General features: G+C 38.7%; 1 protein-coding gene across 1 annotated transcript in view; it reads left to right on the top strand.

Annotated features, from left to right (window-relative positions):
* The window catches only part of CEMIP2 (cell migration inducing hyaluronidase 2), an 83,182-nt gene that overhangs the window by 30,501 nt on the left and 31,893 nt on the right, over positions 1–20,788 (top strand). Inside the window, exons 6-13 of the mRNA XM_003267402.2 lie at positions 4,974–5,162; positions 7,440–7,609; positions 9,057–9,266; positions 9,719–9,924; positions 10,058–10,127; positions 14,216–14,344; positions 16,771–16,859; positions 20,253–20,384. Of these exons, the coding sequence (XP_003267450.2) occupies positions 4,974–5,162; positions 7,440–7,609; positions 9,057–9,266; positions 9,719–9,924; positions 10,058–10,127; positions 14,216–14,344; positions 16,771–16,859; positions 20,253–20,384 (1,195 nt within the window). The remainder of the gene's footprint in view (positions 1–4,973; positions 5,163–7,439; positions 7,610–9,056; positions 9,267–9,718; positions 9,925–10,057; positions 10,128–14,215; positions 14,345–16,770; positions 16,860–20,252; positions 20,385–20,788) is intronic.

Here is a 20,788-nt window from a genome sequence, read left to right on the forward strand (position 1 = left end):
CTAATGATAGCTGATGGGCTAAAAAAAAAATCTGATAATGTTTTAAGAAAGTTTATGAATTTGTGTTGGGCTGCATTCAAAGCCATCCTGGGCCACATGTGGCCCACGGGCTGTGAGTTGGACAAGCTTGTTTTAGAACAAAGCTGAGTTGGGGGTGCTGAAACTAGAATAGACCATTCTCTAGTCTAGAGACAATCTTCTGGGCTTGGCGTGAAGAGATGATCTATTAGGGATGAGGAAGCTGGAATCAAGCCCCAGCTTTCTGCCTCCAAGATGACTGCTGTTTCTTTGCCTCTGCCAAAAAGCATAGGTGGTGGATAAGAAGCGTTTCTTAGCAGGAATTTTGTCCTGTAAGTGGAGTTTAGTAGTCCTGCCTCCAGTACCACTAAAAAAAAAAGTAGTCATCTTTTTTTTTCTTTCTTTTCTTTTTTTTTTTTTTTTTTGAGACAGAGTCTCACTCTGTCAACCAGGCTGGAGTGCAATGGCATGGTCTCGGCTCACTGCAACCTCTGCCTCCCAGGTTCAAGCAATTCTCTGCCTCAGCCTCCCAAATAGCTGGTATTCTAGACAGGGGATAATTACTGACAGACCTCTAGTCAAAGTTTCCTTTGTAGGAAATGTTATTTACATTTCCATATTAGTGATAACTACTCATTTCTGAAAGATGGTATGTTCTAGCTATCTATTGTAAGATATTGTTCATGTCTCATGTTCTCAGTGACTCTTACTTTCTGGAAGAGGTGGAAAATTTTCTTCAGGAATCACAGAATGAACTTTTTTTTATGTTTCCCATTCAGTAGTGCTAGTAGGAGATAATCTGAGACAAGATTTTCTTTTAAAGCCAAGACAAAATGTGTTAGTGACTAATACAAATCTTCCCCATCTAACCTTCTGGCTTTAAAAAAATTTAACAGAAAGAAACAAATTCTAGTGATCTTTCAAATCAAAATTTATTTGTCTAGTAGTCATCTTTTTTTTTTTTGAGACGGAGTCTCACTCTGTTGCCCAGGCTGGAGTGCAGTGGCCTGATCTCTGCTCACTGCAACCTCTGCCTCCCAGGTTCAAGCAAGTATCTGCCTCAGCCTCCCAAATAGCTGGTGTTACACGTGCCCACCACCACACCTGGCTAATTTTTGTATTTTTAGTAGAGATGGGGTTTCATTATCTTGGCTAGGCTGGTCTTGAACTCCTGACCTTGTAATCCACCCGCCTCAGCCTCATAAAGTACTGGGATTACAGGCATGAGCCACCACACCTAGTTAGTCATCTCTTTCTAAAGCATTACTGAATTTTTTTTTTTTTTTTGAGATGGAGTCTTGTTCTGTCACCCAGGCTGGAGTGCAGTGGTGTGATTTCCGCTCACTGCAGACTCTACCTCCTGGTTTCAAGCAATTCTTCTGCCTCAGGCTCCCAAGTAGCTGGGATTACAGGTGCGTGCCACCACGCCTGGCTAATTTTTTTGTATTTCTATTAGAGACAGAGTTTCACCATGTTGGCCAGGCTGGTCTCCAACTCCTGACCTCAAGCAATCTGTCGATCTCAGCCTCCCAAAGTGCTGGGATGACAGGCGTGGTTGCATTACTGAAATTTTATATGAAAAAAAAGAATGTTTCTTAATTGCTCTTAGGGGAATTTATTTTGTTGGCAAAAATGTGAAATTTGGGGTAGGGGTTGTTTTTGCCTCCATGAGGTTTTCTTTATTTGTTCTTAACCTGCTTGTTTTGATTCTTGGAGAGTATAATATAGAGGCTTTGGAAGAAATTGGGCTCTGGAATTAGATTAGCTTTAAATTGGGGGCTCTACCATATTTAGCTGTTATTCAAACTCCCTGATCTTTGGTTTCTTCATCTCTAATAAATATAATAGCTCCTGTCTCTCATGGTTGTTTTGATGAAGGTTATTATGCATGTGGGATCTCAACAACTATTACCTATCATTATTGTTGTTAGAATTACTATTATTAATATTATTATTTGTATAAAATCTTATAGGCTTTAGTATCTGGATGCAAGACATATGTTCAGAAAACATTTCAGATTTGTTAGGTACTTTATTTCTGTGCTTTATAGAGATAGAAAAGCAGGGTAGATCAAGAGTACAAAAACAGAATCCAAGACTTGCCCAGGTTAAGCTTTATCTGGATAGTTGGCAGAACCGGATACGGTGACTCATGCTTATAATCTTAGAGCTTTGGGAGCTTGAAGTGGGAGGATCACTTAAAGTTAGGTCTGGGCAACATAGTGGGACCATGTCTATAATTTTTTTTTAAAGACTGTAAGAATATACATATTATTGGTTGTTCCTTGCTTGAATTTCCCCACTTTTGATTCTCCAAAGTGAATGTGTTCTTCTTTCACTCATATCATCATCCCTTAGAGTTAGCATATTTTTTTCTTTTCTTTTCTTTTTTTTTTTTTTTTGGAGACAGAGTCTCGCTCTGTCACCCAGACTGGGGTTCAAGCGATTCTCCTGCCTCAGCCTCCTGAGTAGCTGGAACTACAGGCACGTGCCACCCCACCTGGCTAATTCTGTATTTTTAGTAGAGACGGGATTTCACCATGTTGGCCAGGCTGGTCTTGAACTCCTGACCTCAGGTGATCTGCCCACCTTGACCTCCCAAAGTGCTGGGATTACAGGCTTTTCTTTCTTTCTTTCTTTCTTTCTTTCTTTCTTTCTTTCTTTCTTTTTTTCTCTTTCTTTTCTCTTTCTTTTCTTTTCTTTCTTTCCTTTTTTGAGAAAGGTCTTACTCTTGTCTCCGCGGCTGGAGTGCAGTAGTCCAATCACAACTCACTGCAGCCTTGACCTCCTGGGCTTAAGCAATCTTCCCAGTATCTGGGAGTACAGGCATGCACCACCAAACCTGGCTAAGTTTTTAATTTTTTTGTAGAGATGAAGTCCCACTGTGTTGCCCAGGCTGGTCTCCTGGACTCAGTGATCCTCCCACCCTAGCCGCCTAAAGTGTTGGGATTGCAGGAATAAGCCACCACGCCCATCCTAGAGTCAGCATCTTAAAGTAGCCCAGGGTCAGTGAGCTAGGTAGACTTGCTGAATTAGAAAGTCGACAGAGAAGTAAAAAAAAAAAAAAAAAAAAAAAAAAAAAAAAAAAACGACAGAGAAGTACAGATATTTATTGAACAGCTATCTTTTGAAATGTCATGTTTTCCTTCTCTGTCAATGTTATGAAGTAGTTCTCATCTATTTCATAGACATTTCCATTAAATCAGCTTTTGGTTTATAACAGATTATATTATGAATGTTAAAAAGCAGAAAACATTTCTATACTGGATAGCATGTAAAAGAAGCCAAGTTATGAAGTTGGATCAGATTTTCAGTTCTTAACTGCTTAACTGGGAACTAACTTTGACTTTCAAAGAAGATATTAGGAAAGATCAGTAATTAGTAGTCATTAGATTACATAATTTACATCATCCCGGCAAAGGAGCTGAGTTGGACAGGGGCACCATCATGTGACCTCAGGTTACGTTGCAGATCATACTGGTCATACTCATCCATTCAGTAGACATCCGTGGATACATACCACAAACAAGACAGAGTAGTGCATATGTAAATAATGTACCCTGCTACCTTCACTGATGCAGCTTCCAAGGAGGTGAGCAGTCCTCCCACTGGGAAGGTATGAACAATACCAGGCAGTATACTGAGAGAATACCAGAGAGAGAGAGGTTGCTTCCAACAAGGATGTTTGGGAAGTCTTTAAAGAATTGCCTGAACTTCATAAAAAGGACAGTATGTTGGCTGGTCAAGAAGAATGGAAGGACATTTTAAGGGAAGAATAAAGCATGAGCAAAGGCACAGAGATGAAGGGTTTTCTGAGACAGATTTTTATGTTACTTTTTTGAGAGAAGATCTTGCTTTGTTGCCTAGGATGGAGTGCAGTGGCACAGTCATGGCTCACTGCAGCCTCAAACTCCTGTGCTCAAGTGATCCTCCCACCTCAGACTCCCAAGTAGCTGGGACCACAAGCATGTGCCACCACGCCCAGCTACTTCTAAAAATATTTTGTAGAGATGTGGCCTCGCTCTGTTGCTCAAGCTAGTCTTGAACTCCTGGGCTCAAGTGATCCACTGGCATCGGCCTCTCAAATTGTTGAGATTATAGGCGTGAGCCACTGTGCCCAGCCACAAATTGTTATTTTATGTATTTACTTATTTTTGAGACAGGGTCTTGCTGTGTCTCATAGGCTGGAATGTGGTGGCCCGATCATAGCTCACCACAGCCTTAACCTTCCTGGCTCAAGCAGTCCTCCCACCTCAGCTGCCCAAGGAGCTGGGGATATAGGCACACACCACCATGCCTGGCCAATGTTTTTTGTAGGGACAGGGGTCTCACTATGTTGCCCAGGCTGGTCTTGAACTGCTGAGCTCAAGTGATCCTCCTGCCTTGGCCTCCTGAAGTGCTGGGATTACAGGTGTGAACCACCACGCCTGACCCACAAATTCTTATTCTTAATATTAAGATTGTTAGTGTGCTAATGTCCTATCCATTTTTCTGTGCTTGGATCAACTTGAAGCACTGGGTATTTATTACAGACCTATCCTCTGCTTGACAACTTCTGCTGGAATATATGTACTTGTCACGTATTAGAAGTGTTTGGGGTCAATATAACAGTTGTTGCACTGAGTTGAATATAGCAAGAGATCTGGGGATCTAGAGCCTTCTTCAAAATTATAAAATAATAGTTTACTAAGGTGACATCTTGTGTTCCTTCATGGCTAGAGGTACGTGGGGCATTCTCCCCTTGAGGGCAGGGATTGCTCTGTTTTCATATTTTTATTATTTATATCTGTAGAGTGACTAATACATGGTAGCATGCATAAAAATTTGCTGAATCGTGGTTATCTTAACTTTTGATTTGTGAATCAGTGTGAGGGTTGATTTTAGAGAGAAAAAAGTATTGTTAATGTATCTCTTTCTTTTTCTTTTCTTTTTTTTTTTTTTTTTTTTTGGTTTAGGCGTTTCTCTTTCAGGTTTCCGGGTAGAGGTTGTAGATGGAGTGAAGCTAAATTTGCTAGATGATGTTAGTAGTTGGAAACCTGGAGACCAGATTGTGGTCGCAAGCACAGACTATTCGATGTACCAAGCAGAGGAGTTCACTCTTCTTCCCTGTTCTGAATGCAGCCATTTTCAGGTCAAAGTCAAAGGTATTAAACTGCTTAGAGTACTTCTTGGGAAACACACTATTTTCTTGGGATTTGATTCCTGGAATCCTTTTTCCTCTCAATCACTACCATCACCACCACCACCACCACCATCACCATCATCAGTATTGAAAGTCGTAGCAGTGGAGTGCATCGAACACTAGATTCCAGGGAATGTTAGATAAAAATAGCTATTGAGCAATATTCTTGCTGCTAATGATACATATTGCTTTAGTTTCTTTGTATAAAAAAAAAAGAGATCTCAACTAGAGAAATTGATTTTCCAAGGTCTTTTCCATTATTTTAAGTTCTGGGGTACATGTGCAGGATGTGTAGGTTCATTACATAGGTAAACGTGTGCCATGGTGGTTTGCTGCACCTACCAACCCTTCACCTAAGTATTAAGCCCAGCATGCATTAGCTATTTTTCCTGATGCTCTCCCTCCCCCTGCCTCCCCTCCATTTTCTTTTGTATTAATTTTCTATTATCAGATAATAGTAAACCCAATGATGAATCAGATCCATTTATTAATAGAAGTATTTCTTAATTAAAAGAAATCCTGTGGTTTTCGAGTGCCTATTTGATTAGCATAAAAAAAGATCTCACTAATATTTAAAATGGAATCAAATAGGTATTTTCATAAGACTACATTTCCTGGCTGGGAGCAGTGGCTCCCGCCTATAATCCCAGCACTTTGGGAGGCTGAGGCAAGTGGATCACTTGTGGTTAGGCGTTTGAGACCAGCCTGGCCAATACGGTGAAACCCCGTCTCTATTAAAAATACAAAAAACATTAGCTGGGCATGGTGGCACAAGGCTTGTAATCCCAGCTGCTAGGGAGGCTGAGGCAGGAGAATCACTTGAACCCAGGAGGCAAAGGTCGCAGTGAGCTGAGATCATGTCACTGCACTGCAGCCTGGGAGACAGAGCGAGACTGCATCTAAAAAAAAAAAAAAAAAAGACTACACAAAGAAATTCTTACTGTAAGTTGCATATTGAAAGAATGCCTGACACTTACCGGGCACTCATTTTGAGCCTGGTACTAGGCATAGCCCCTTTGTACATTGCTTCATTTATGGGATTCATTGTGCATTTCACTCATTCTATTGCTTTTCTTTTGAACTCAAGATTATACATTTATGGTATAAAACAAAAGAGTTTACAGTAACTGTTAAGTAAGTGCTTCTTTAGTTTTTCAGTAATTTAGAGTAATAGGTAGAGCTTCAACATTTAAGGAAAAATTTTCTGCTTTGGAAAAAAATAGTGATTGGCTCACTTGGCCTTTTTTCCCTGTGCTTCATTCAACATTGTACTTTTCCTTCTTGATAATACAGGGCATAAACAAAACAAGAACACTGCCACCAACAAAAAACCCCCCACAACTATGATACCATCTGGCATTAATTTTTTTTGGAAATTCCAATTCTTGTTAACACGTCTGCATGATGAGTCTTCATGAACTGTCCTCCCATGATTGATGTGTATTTTTCCTTCCTGAGTTTATATAATAAGCTCATCAGTGAAAAGCTCATTATTAAAGTGCTTCTACACTTCCAGTAAATGTGGGAATTTAAAAGAATGCACAATAACATAAAATAAGAAGAAATGAGAAAGAAAAGATGGTAATTTATCTATTGTTAATGTCCAGTTGCAGATTACTTTAGCTTTCAGGTAAAAGTGTAAACAATTTGACACCCTGATATTAATATCTACACACCATTTGTTTTATGGACTCACCATGCATTTGGTTCTTCATATGCCCTAAGGGAGAAGACCAAGAGCGTATGGACAGAAACTGGGATGGATCATTAGATTACAGATTATTAGTGCTGTTGAAGGGTGGATTGAGCTGCTTCAGGAAGGAACAAGCTTTCTGTCAGTGTGTGGGTCTGAGAATTGGCAGAACAGTTAGTAGTGAGGGTTCAGGCAGTGGGTGGGGGCTGGACTAGATAATCTTTAAATTCCCTGTGTTGGGAGGCTGAGGCAGGAGAATGGCATGAACCCGGGAGGCGGAGCTTGCAGTGAGCCAAGATCATGCCACTGCACTCCAGCCTGGGGGACAGAGTGAGACTCTGTCTCACAAAAAAAAAACAAAACAAAAAACAAACAAACAAAATCCCTGTGTCCTGGGATTCTGACTCTGAGGTGTCAGAGAATGGGAGCAGATGATAAGTTGTCAGGATCATCTTGGGGTTATGGAATGAAGAGAATGTCTTTTTGAAGTGAGTTTCATGTTTTCTTTGTTCTAATATTCTTTTTTTCCTTGGTCATATCAACCAGAAACCCCTCAGTTCCTGCACATGGGTGAGATCATAGACGGTGTAGACATGAGAGCTGAGGTTGGAATTCTTACCCGGAATATTGTGATCCAAGGAGAAGTGGAGGACTCGTGCTACGCAGAAAATCAGTGCCAATTTTTTGATTATGATACCTTTGGGGGGCACGTTATGGTAGGCAAAAGGATTTGATTATTTCTTTGAAATCCTGGTTGCTAAATATGTGTTTGAAGAAACTGTCAAGTTTTGGAACGAGATATAAATGGATATTAAAAGCAAATCATGTTTTGTTTCTCAAATGACAATGAGGAGGTTTTAGATGATTAAAATAGAATGTTATGACTTCAGTTAGTTGACCTGGACCTCTAGTTAAACCATTTAAGAATTGTTCCATGAAAAGTCAAATCAATATATTGGGAAGAACCAATTACAGAGACAAAAAAAAAAAAAAAAAAAAAAAAAAAAAAACCCCGAAGGCTCTTGGTTGGTATCCATGCATGCGATTTCTGAAAGAATCAATTAGTTTTTTAAAAAGCATAGTATTACCAAAGGGTTAGCAATACTAGCAAGCACATGCAAAATATGTTTCTATAAAAATATTTTTTGTATGCAAATTTTTGTTCTGGAAAAATTTTGAGCACTTACTATATGCTAGGCAGTATTCTATTAATATATACTAATCTGTTGGACTGCTGGGCTGCATTTTGGCTACATGTGTTTTTAAATCACTTTTTGTGCATTGAGTAGGCTGTGGTTGTAAGTAGCATTTCTGTTACAAGGATTTTTTTTTTTTTTTGAGATACAGTCTCATTCTGTCACCCAGGATGGAGTGCAGTGGCATGATCACAACTGACTGTGGCCTCAATATCCTGGGATCAAGTGATCCTCCCACCTCAGCCCCGCCAAATAGCTGGGACTACAGGTGTACACCACTGCGCCTGGCCAATTTTTGTATTTTTTTTCTTTTTTTTTGAGACAAAGTTTTGCCATGTTGCCCAGGCTGGTATTGAACTCCTGGGCTCAAGCAGTTTCCCCACCTTGGCCTCCCAAAGTGCTAGGTGTGAGCCACTGTACCCCGCCTGTTACAAGGATTTCTGAAATGTTGATCAGTACTATTCCCTTGTTTTTAGTAATATGATTGAAAATCTAGGGTTTAAAAATATTGAGAGTGCTCAAACTTTGGATCACAGAAGAACTTTGAAAAATAACTTAAGCCAACAATATTATGTGCTAACTAAAACACTGGGGAGGATCTAGAAATAAATAACTATTTATCAGACTCTGATGGAGGTTATAGAAGTGAAAGAACAAGACGAGACTGGGAATGACCAAAATATTTGAACAAGTCAAAACACTTACGTAGAGATCATTATCGCAGCTTTCCTGATTACATTTGCCTTTATTCCTAATTGGAGGCTATTTTTGTGGCTCTTTAAAGCATTTGCTTTTGTAAAGAAGCATTTGCTAAATTATTAACTGGCAATCTGGGAAAACAGGATGCAAAAGAAAATCGAATGTTTTAATAAGTATTCTCTTTTGGATGTTTTCTACTAAAACAATATTTTTTGCTACTTTCCTATTCTGAAAAGTATGAGTTTGATTTTAGTACCTTGACTTACAGATAATGAAAAATTTTACTTCAGTCCATCTTTCTTATGTGGAATTGAAACACATGGGTCAGCAGCAGATGGGGCGATATCCTGTTCATTTTCACCTGTGTGGAGACGTGGATTATAAAGGAGGATACAGACACGCAACATTTGTGGACGGCCTGTCTATTCATCACAGCTTCTCAAGGTGCATCACTGTGCATGGGACAAATGGCTTGCTAGTAAGTAGCCTCACATTAGGTCAACCCATATTATTGAAATAGCTAACTCTCTTTAATTCTCATGTCTTCTCAATTTTATATAAGTAAACTGTTTAGCCATATGCCTTGCTCTGTCCTGCCTTTTTTGAGCATTCCAAGATTTTTCTGTCTGAAGGAAGCCTACCTTTCCAACCACCCAGAGTATCCTTTTTAAAATTTAATTCAATTTTGTATTTTGTATTTTATTTTTATTTATTTATTTACAATTTATTTTTATTTTTTTTCCCCTGTGGGACCCAAGCAGATTATCCCCTTCAGAGATAAATTAAGCCTGACATTTCACTTTGCCCATTCTGCTAAGGTTCAAACCTGTTTTTCCATTTGTACTGAACATGCTACACTGAATAGCGCTTGTCACTTAAATCACAATCAGTCTTGTTACCAATGACATTAATATACTTTTATTTCTGCAGATAAAAGACACCATTGGATTTGACACACTAGGCCATTGTTTCTTTTTGGAAGATGGTATTGAACAGAGGAATACTTTGTTCCACAATCTGGGACTCCTCACCAAGCCGGGCACTCTCCTGCCCACTGATAGGAACAACTCCATGTGTACCACCATGCGAGATAAAGTGTTTGGAAATTACATTCCTGTGCCTGCCACTGACTGTATGTGAGTAATTGGCAGAGAGAAAAACCCATGCATCAAGGCCTTTGACTTTTGGGGAAGAGGTTTTGGGGGAAGTTTTTAGTGGGCAGGAGTTTTTATGAAGAATGTTTAAATCACCTTGAAAAATGCCTTGCAGGGCTGTTTCGACTTTCTGGATTGCTCATCCCAACAATAATCTGATTAATAATGCAGCTGCAGGCTCACAGGTAAATAATGTTAAAGTGACCTCAGATGTTTTCTTGTTTATAAATAGTCTGGTTTATTTGGATTTAATGTCATGTGTGCCAGTGTAACCCGAGCATGACATTGTTTTCTGGTACTACTTGTTTAGCTGAGAGCAGAATATGGCAGAGATGATTATTCTATTTCTCCTAAATTCTTTGTGCCCATTAGTATCTTTTTTGTAATCTTTTTTTTTTTTTTTTTTTTTGAGACGGAGTCTCGGTCTGTTGCCCAGGCTGGAGTGCAGTGGTGTGATCTCGGCTCACTGCAAGCTCCGCTTCACGGGTTCACTCCATTCTCCTGCCTCAGCCTCCTGTGTAGCTGGGACCACAGGCGCCTGCTACCATGCCCAGCTAATTTTCTGTATTTATAGTAGAGTTGGGGTTTCACCTTGGTAGGATGGTCTCAATCTCCTGACCTTGTGATCTGCCCGCCTTGGCCTCCCAAAGTGCTGGGATTACAGGCATGAGCCACCGTGCCCGGCCTGTGCCCATTAGCATCTATGAGTTTAATAAGAGAGATGCCAAAGGGGGAAAAGAAGTGGGCTAATCACTAGGTTTATGTTATTTCCAGAGTGTATTTTTGGTATATTAGGTACAACCTTTCTGGCTTCTCATATTTAAGTCATACATGGCCAAGTAACTGATAATTTCAATTTCAGGGTGTTGATAAAAATAGGCTTAGGTCAGGCACAGTGGCTCACGCCTGTAATCCCAGCACTTTGGGAGGCCGAGGCAGTTGGATCACTTGAGCTCAGGAGTTCGAGACCAGCCTGGGCAACATGGCGAAACCCAACCTTCACCTCCCCCTACATCCCCCCACAAAAAAGCCAGGCCTACTGGGGCATTCCTATTGTCCCAGCGACGTGGGAGGCTGGGGTGGGAGGATACTTGAGCCCAGGAGGTGGAGGCTGCTGTGAGCCAAGATTGCGCCACTGTACTCCAGCTCAGGTAACAGAGTGAGACCCCATGTCAATAAAAACACACACACACAAAAACAAAAAAACCCCACAAAAAAGCCTTAGCTTTTCTTTATGAGAATGGATTATTTTGGAGAATACCATGACAGTTGTCACTCTGGTCAGGGGGCACACCCTTTTGTTGAATGTAAGGCTTTATATACACGTGGGAATTTCATTTCCTTGGGAAAGCAGCAAAACTCATTATGATGAATTAAGACACACATGAGAATAATTTTTAAGAGACTAAATGATATTTTTGGGTAGTAGAAATGTCCCCTGGATAAGTTTGGAGAAATTTGTATTTATTATTGAGAGTTTTAGTGTTATTAAAACTGCTAATTTAAAACCTAAATGAATCTTTTTTTTTTCTCCCTGAGACAGGGTCTTGCTCTGTCACCCAGGTTGAAGTGTAGTGGTGTGACCTTGGCTTACTGCACCCTCTGCCTCCTGGGCTCAAGCCATCTTCCCACCTCAGCCTTCTGAGTAGCTGATCTTACAGGCACATGCCATCACACCTGCTGATTTTATGTATATATATAAAGATATATATATATATCTAGAGAGAGAGAGAGAGAGAGAGAGAGAAAAGGTTTTGCTGTGTTGCCTAGACAGGTCTCGAACTCCGGGGCTCAAGCTATCCACTTGCCTTAGCCTCTCAAAGTTTTAGGATTACAGTCATGAGCCACCATACTCAGGCTAAATGAATCTTTTTTTTTTTTTTTTGAGACGAAGTCTCACTCTGTCCCCCAGGCTGGAGTGCAGTGGCACAGTGTTGGCTCACTGCAACCTCCGCCTCCTGTGTTCAAGCGATTCTCCTGTCTCAGCCTCCCGAGTAACTGGGATTACAGGTGCCTGCCACCATGCCTGGCTAATTTTTGTGTTTTTAGTAGAGATGGGGTTTCACCATATTGGCCAGGCTGGTCTCGAACTCCTGACCTCAGGTGATCTGCCCGCTTTGGCCTCCCAAAGTGCTGGGATTATAGGCGTGAGCCACCGCACCCAGCCGCTAAATGAATCTTTTAAGATAGTATGCTATCGAGATTTTAACTGTGTTGAAGACTGCAATTAAAAAAATGAAATTTGCAGTGATACCTAAATATTCATATTTATACCTCATGGCTATTTAAAGTTTTTAGAAGGAAATAAATACCTAGCATTTTTTGCTAAGATGAAGCAAAAGATTAGTTGAAGGGAGTATTTATTTGAGATAACAAGAAAAAAGGCATCAGTGGGTGACGGTTTGAACTCATATCTATTATTTTCTTTAAAAACATAAAACATAATCTGAAGGTCCCTGTCAATTGAAGATTCTTATTTGACAAGGCAGAAACCCAGACATTTGATCATTTTAGGTTTTCATTCATTCATTTTTCATCAAATATTTGTTGAGCCTGTATGAGGTTTGTGCTAGAGTTTCTAACTGGAAAGTGAGTTTTTGAGTAGAGATGACCAAGAAGTTGATGCACAGCCATCTTCTGATCTATGTGACATTATGCGTCAACAGCCAGAACAAAGATTTCTTTCAGCTCTTTTTAGAAGTCAGGGCTTGAAGATTAAAGCAAATTGCCGAGAGTTCATGAAAAATAGAAGGTGAGGCTGCTAGATACCCTTACTGTGGCTCATGTGAGAAAAGAAGAAAGCATTGCATGTATGTTCTTCCTTTTTATTCTGTGAGCTGTTTATTTTCTCTCTAGAAAAACTGTTCCAGTAAAAGCTAATTTGGGCAGGGTTTTTCCTCCCAAAGTAAATCAAACCATTTTTTCATTGTACCTTTCCACTGCCTTTTACAAAGCTCCTTTTACCTGTGTTGACACCACTGTGTTTTAACAGGAAACAGCTGCTACTCCCTTATCCCTGTCCCACTCCCATCTCCATCTCCATCTCCATCTCCATCTCCATCGTATCCTAGGATTGTCCACTCTGCCCTCAGCTTATGGGTTATGGTATGGAGTTTTCTTCTGACCCTCCAGGTCTTATCCCATCGACTTGTCTGTTTTGTGCCCAGAAGAGTTGAGATAGCAAACATTTTTCAGAGTAGTTTGTTTTATTAAGACCCATTTGTAAATTTTTATCACGGAAAATGTTACACATGGCATTCATTTTGGTGTGTAGGTATATATATATATATATATATATATATATGTTTTCCATAATTCCTCTCTCATCTCTCCTCCCAATTTGTTACAGCTAGTAAGTACTTCTTAGGTATATTTTAATTATCTCTATATTTCTTATTAGACTATGAATTATTTGAGAATAGTCTTACTGTATACCTGGCACATAGTGAGCACTAAATAAATATGTGCTGAATTTGAATTAATGCTGTCCTTTTACACTGTATGATTAAGTTTTAACAAACTATTTAATCGAAGTTCCATAAAGTGAAGTTGTCCTTCACATTGGGCTGATTTTTAATTGAGTTGTAAAATAAAGAATTGTCATGGGAATTAACATTTATTTCCATTTTTATATCTCATTTTTGAGTGTCAAAAAATTTTAAACTGTTCTGTTCCTATTAAGGTGAGTAATACTGAAATTGAACAGACAGGGCCCAGCCGGAGACAGCATCCTGATTCATACGTGTGGTGGTTTTTTTTTCTTTGGCAAAAATTTGCCTTGGGACAGGAAGGGCATTAGACTTGTTTGAAAGAAGTCAGTGATCTCTGTGTGCTGGTGTACAGTTGTTTAATAGGCATGACTCATCTATTGAACAGGTTTTGAGGTAAACAGATAAAAACCTTATTGCTTAATGGCTGTGCTGTCTTGGTCACATGGAAAGCCAATTTGGTTTTAATTCTGCATAACTTTTAATGTAGATAATGATGGAAAAGTTTTGAAAGTGAATTTGTATACCAGCCAATTATTTCTCTTCTGTCCAATCCTGCAAGAAAAATTAAATAATAATTTTTTAAAAATTGCTTTTTAAAAAAATACATGATATAACCACTTTGAGATGTGTGTACAACTTTTTATTGTCACTTCTGAACCTGCAATAATGAAAAATTGAGGTGAAAAAGATTAAACTTGCTGATGAAGCAGTTAGTTTATGAGAGTGTTTCATAGATATCTGTATAAATCAGGCTTTTAATGGGCTTGTCCTTTCATTTGTAGGATGCTGGAATGTGGTATTTATTCCACAAGGAACCTACTGGGGAATCCAGTGGATTGCAGCTCTTGGCAAAACCAGAACTCACTCCATTGGGTATATTTTATAACAACAGGGTCCATTCAAATTTCAAGGTAGGTTTCTAAATTTTAACAATTAGTACATATGCTAGACAGTGTAAAGGATGAACTATTGTGATTATATTTTAGTCCACTTTGTGCTGCTGTAGTAGAATATCACAGACTAGTTAACTTATAATGAACAGAAATTTATTTGGCTCACAGTTCTGAAGGCTGAGAAGTCCAAGATCAAGGGGACAGCATTTGGTAAGGGTCTTCTTGCTGTGTCATCCATGGTAGAAGGGCAAGGAGAAGGTGAGAGAGCAATAGAACAAATTTGCTGCCTCAAGCTCTTTTATAGTCAGCATTAATCCATTCGAGAGGGTGAATCCGTTATGACCTAAACACCTCCCATTAGGCTCTACCTCCCAATACTTTTGCACTTTCTAACACATGCTTTTTGGGGGATGTATTCAAACCGTGGTAGATTATAGCTGAGAAATGTCAGTTTTTGGTAGAACTTGTCATCAGAGAAAGTAATTTGTAATTAAAAACAGACACTTAACCCCTCCCTGTTCAGGATGTATAGAGAGCGTTCCATTTATACATACCTATTGCGCATACAGGTATATGCAACACATACATGCACCTGTAACCTGAATAATTACATAATGGATTTGATTCACGTGTCCTCATCCTCTCTCTTGTTTCTTCTCATCTATTCCTCCCTCTCAACTTCTTTCCAATCTTTAATGTCATTACTTGTTTCTAGGGAGGTACACATTAAATAATATGCTTCTAGGGGTTGATAAGCATAATTCATCTCTTCTTTTGATTCACAGTGGCTGGTAGAGTGTCTTATTAGGCATTATAGTAATTATATAAATAGAGAAATATTGCTTAAGAATAGTTGACCTAATTTAAAATGATACAGATCAAGTAAGCTAAAGGCCATTAGGAGTTTCAATTTTTTCGTGAAATTTGGCTCTAACCCTTCACCCCCTGGTGATAAATACATGTGGTTTATTTTGTGCTCACAGACACTTTAATGTTTTGTTATACGTATAATGCCCAGATCCTTTACCCTGATGTGACCCACACCAGAGTTCAAGGAATACTTTGCATTTATGATACTCAGAGGATCCTTTAAAAACCTAAGTGTGTTGGAGTTTGAAGAGCTTAGAATCACTTGATGAAGAGTTGAGGAAAAAACTATACAAAACTGATTTTTGTGAGCTGAATAGTTGATTAATGTTTATTGAAAATAGCATTTCATAGTAGAAATCCTCAAATTTTCTTAATTGTAAATGGTATAAAAGGCACCTCATTCTAATTGATTTTTTTTTTTCTTTTTTTGGGACAGTCTTGCTCTGTCACCCAGGCTAGAGTGCAGTGGTGCGATTAAAGCTCACTGCAACCTCTGCCTCCTGGGTTCAAGCAATTCTCTGCCTCAGCCTCCTGAGTAGCTGGGATTACAGACGTCTGCCACCATGCCCGGCTAATTTTTGCATTTTCAGTAGAGACAGGGTTTCACCATTTTAGCCAGGCTGGTCTTGAACTCCTGACCTTGTGAACTGACATATATTTTGGTTCAGGCCACAGCTGACTAGTAGTTTCGTTCACTGAAACAGACATACAGGAATAGGTCTGGGCCTAAAAATAAGAATTTTAGTTTGCAACATGTTTTATTTATGTCCATAAGACATTCAAAGGATACTCAGTACGCAGTAGGATAAGCCTGACCAACCTGGACTAGTACAGATTCGGGAGGCATCAGCAGTTGAAGCCATAAGGACCAGTGTGTGTGTGTGCACATATGTGGGTGTGTGCCTGTGTGTGCATGTATGTGTTTATGAGTTATTCCAAAATGACATGTTTCTTTTTGAGTATTCCAAGAATTCAATCTCCTTTGGCTATAAAGTATTATCCTGGATGATCATTTCCAAATTTAACAAATTAACACCTAATCATCCACTCATGTCATTTAAATTTAATATTCTTATTAAATTTAATTTAATTTCTCTCCATCCTTCAGGTTTCAGCTTCAAGAGGTCACTTCCTTTAGGAGACATTCCCTGAATCCTCTCACCTCCACCCACAAAAAAGCCTTCCTCCAGATGCCCTTCTTTCTCTTCTGCCCAAGCCTCATCTGCTTCCTTTATCATATGCTTATCGTTTGGGATTGTAATTATTTAATTGCATGTCTTTCTGCTAGTTTTTGTGTTAGCAACAACAAGGATCATATTTTTCTTGTTAACTAATATATAACACTGGGTGCCTACCAGTAAGTATTTGTTGAATGACTAAATGAGTGAAATGCATTAAATGAGTAGAAAATATCCAGGAAAGTAGCTGTTTTTTTACGGTACCTTTGCTGTTGATTCCCTGCCCCACTTTTTTTGGTAGAAGTGATAAGCTAAAATCTGTTTTCATGAATCATTGTATATGTTGTTGTAAGTTGGGATTAATATTCATTCCAATCCATTATTTATATTTTTCAGGCTGGCTTATTTATTGACAAAGGTGTCAAAACAACCAACTCTAGTGCTGCTGACCCAAGGGAATACCTCTGTTTGGACAACAGTGCAAGGTAAAGCTGGCTCTTAAGTCACACTCAAGCTATACTTTGCCAAAGCAAAACTTTCCAACTGGAGCTCATTGTGTTCTTTCTCTGGTAACACATTTAAAATGAAGTTTTAAAAGTTCATAAAAGGGTTTTTTGAAAACCACTTATTCTGTTGTTCCAGGTCCTGTGACTGGGCTTTTATCTTATTGAAATACCGAAGAGGTTGATGTTTTTCTCCTTTTTCATTTCTATAAATAGATGCTAGAGAGAGTTGCAGAAAGAGAAAGAAAAAGGAGGAGATATGTTGAGAAAGTTTCCAAATTTGGTGTGGAGTATGATTCATTGAAAAATAAGTTAAACTAAGATGTTTAGTCTAATCCTTGAAAAACCAAACCATACAGAATTTATTCTTCGTGGTCAAAATGAACACTGCATTTAATATTTCAGAAGGAATGATCCCAAATTTGATGAGCAACCTGGTTCTGGTTCAGCCCTTTGTAGCCTCAGATTTACATCATAGCCAGGCTCTAGGTTACTTCCTTTTGTAATCACAAAATGCGTTAGGTATGGATCAGCATTTTGGCAGAGTTCTCTTACATGCTATATATGAGCCAAAATAAAGAAAATGTAGTTTATAACTACATACATATTGATAAGGAATTGGACTCCATTTGGAAGTTGTTATTGAAAAGAACTGATTATAGCAGAAAAGTAACAAGAGCTTGTGCATATACTGAACTAGTGTTTAGAATATGCTAATATATATATTCATGCGATTTAGACATGGTAAAAATGATAAAAACTAGCATAAATGAGTAATAAAACAGCTGATGTATTAAACACCAGGCTTAGAGGATCCAGAAGATATTTAATCTGTTTATCAAAGAGGAAGTTGACTCAACAGTTAATCAGGGCCAGGCGCAGTGGCTCACGCTTGTAATCCCAGCACTTTGGGAGGCCAAGGTGGGTGGATCACCTGACATCAGGGGTTCAAGCCCAGCCTGGCCAACATGGTGAAGCCCCATCTCTACTAAAAATCCAAAATTTAGCCGGGCGTGATGGCAGACATCTGTAATCTGAGCTACTCAGGAGGCTGAGGCAGGAGAATCACTTGAACCCTGGAAGTGGAGGTTGCAGTGAGCCAAGACTGTGCCACTGCGCTCCAGCCTGAGCAGCAAGGCGAGACTCCATCTCAAAAACAAACAAACAAACAAAAAACCTGTTAATCACATAAGCCTTTGCTTGCGTCTTCAAGACGTGAAAATATAGGAATCCAAAGATGGACAATTTTAACTGAAGAAAGCTCTTGGTTTGAAATTAGGAAATTTCATCTACAAGAATGAAAGGGCATTAGAACCAACTAGTACATTTAAAGCAGAGGACAATTAAGAGACAGTTGAGAAGTGTGCTGAAAACTCAATGTTGATAAAAAGAAAATTGGGAAAATTAACTATTTTCTATATGCCAAGTGGGAAAGAAGACGGAAATAAAGGGTATCAAAGCAAGTGGTCAGTTACTGATTATTTTTTTTCTCCCTGTATATGCCTGGGCGCTGTGGGGGTGTCATGATTGATTTCTATTGATAGGAAGTTCAGAAAAGTTGAGATGGTTATAGCAGAGAATCAGGTGCTGCTTTATAGTACTCTTTTTTTTTTTTTTTTGCTTTCTTTTAGAACAATATGTCTCCTTTCCAGAACTCTTCCATCTGCTTAGTATTATGTAATGACTGCAAAGCTGTTTGGCAGGAACTACAATGCCAGAGAGTAGATGTTGGCTTAGAGGCAAACTTTTTACCTCTTAAGTCAGAGCTAGTTAGGGTAAAGGGACTTGGGCCATATAATCTAAAGATGGATATGACACTCTTTATTTTCGCAGCTACTGCCCCAGTTTATACCACACGTGCATCTGTCTGAAACACATGAAGATACTTCTGACTGGTCTCCTTAGAGTCCATTCTCTATAATCTATTCTCCAGATAGCAATCAGTGATCTGTTAAAAGAAGAAAAAAGAAATTTGATCACATCCCTTCCTTGATTCCATGCTTCCATTGACTTCCCATTGCATTTCCAATGGAGACCCAGATCTTTACCTAGCCCTTGCCCTCCTCTGTATTCTGTCTCCCTTGCTTCTTTCTCTCCAGCAAACTTCCTTGCTATTCCTGAACATGCTAAGCTCACTCATGCCTAAGGACATCTGCACTTGCTATTTTCTGTCCATAGCTGCTTCTGCCATCATATCCATTTAGTGAGCACTTACTGTGTGCCAACAGGTGTGGTATTAGCATTAGGCAAATGATATTTCCTCACTGGTTGAAAATCTCTACCTGCTGAATTGGTTTTTGAAAAGCTGTGATGTTTTTTTCTTTCATTTGTTTTGTAAGATTAAGATAGAAATGATTAAAAAAAAAATAGGTGGCCTTATGGGGCCATTTGAGTATTTGACTATCATGTATTTGAGTATTTGAGCATCATAGGGCTGTTTGACTATTTGAGTTGTTATAGTGGACAGTTTTTGACACCAATTGTTTTTACCTTTTCACTAAGGTCCTTAGAACTGTTTTAAAGAAAAAGAAAAGGTGAAGTTCAGTCTTTATAATAAATATGTTAATTAAATACAGTCTGGCCGGGCGTGGTGGCTCACACCTGTAATCTCAGCACTTTGGGAGGCTGAGGTGGGTGGATCACCTGAGGTCAGGAGTTTGAGACCAACCTGGCCAACATGGGGAAACCCCGTCTCTACTAAAAATACAAAACTTAGCTGGGCGTGGTGACGGGTGCCTGTAATCCCAGCTACTTGGAAGGCTGAGGCAGGAGAAATGCTTGAACCCGGGAAGCAGAGGTTGCAGTGAGCCAAGATGTCGTCACTGCACTCCAGCCAGGGTGACAGAGTCAGACTCTGTCTCAAAAAAAAAAAATAAAATATAAAAAAATACAGTCTATTTTAAATTTAGTCATTTTAATGATATTGAACCCAGTTTTGTCTATAAACATTTAACCAGCATACAACTCAAATTATACTCTAGTTCACATATGTGTATGTTGAAATATATTATTAATTTATTAAATAAGTTTATATTAGTAACATGTAACTTAAGGATTTGTAAAGACATGCCAGACTTCCTGATCTGGGTTTTTTTGGAAATGATTTTTATGCAATAATATTCTACAGTGTCCATTTTAATTGATTTTTCAAAAATGAACTAACAAGATGTAAAAGCAGTTGGTTCTCTGGAAACTTGTATGTAAATAAATGTAATTTCTTCTTTGAATCTTTAAAATGTAAGTAAGTTGTATCTTAAGACTTTTTCATTTGTTTTGGTCAAATTTAAATTCTGCTTCTTGACACTTAAACTTATAACTAGCTAATTCCTATGGCTTTTATATTATATTTTTTAAAATTCTTTTTTTAACCCCTAGATTTCGACCTCATCAGGATGCAAACCCTGAAAAACCACGTGTTGCTGCTTTAATTGACAGGCTCATTGCTTTTAAAAATAATGATAATGGAGCTTGGGTCAGAGGAGGAGATATTATCGTTCAAAATTCAGCGTGGGTATTCTCTACCAAGTTATTATATGATGACACTGATGTAGTATTTTTCAGATTTTTTTTAAAGCCAGTAGCATGAAAGCACAGTGATGATTCTTGGAATCATATTATTATTAATAGATAGGACAAGCTCTGAGGAAGTATGCTAAAGTTAAAAGACTGCAAATGTTTGAAGTTGTCTCATTCTGGTGCTTTTATTGGAACAGAACTTGTCCAGTGACATGAGAGTTTTTGATGAAATTGAACAGAAACCGGGAATTTAACTTTATATAACAAGCATGGTCTATGTCAGAGAGCTAAATAAAACTACCTGGATCTTTTCCCTTCCTCTTGAAAACTCCTTAGTTTTTCTGATGCTCTTCTATTGCCATTCAAAATAAAAGCTTTATAATTCCAACTCAGTA

Source organism: Nomascus leucogenys, chromosome 1a, assembly GCF_006542625.1.
Source record: "Nomascus leucogenys isolate Asia chromosome 1a, Asia_NLE_v1, whole genome shotgun sequence".
Taxonomy (NCBI): domain Eukaryota; kingdom Metazoa; phylum Chordata; class Mammalia; order Primates; family Hylobatidae; genus Nomascus; species Nomascus leucogenys.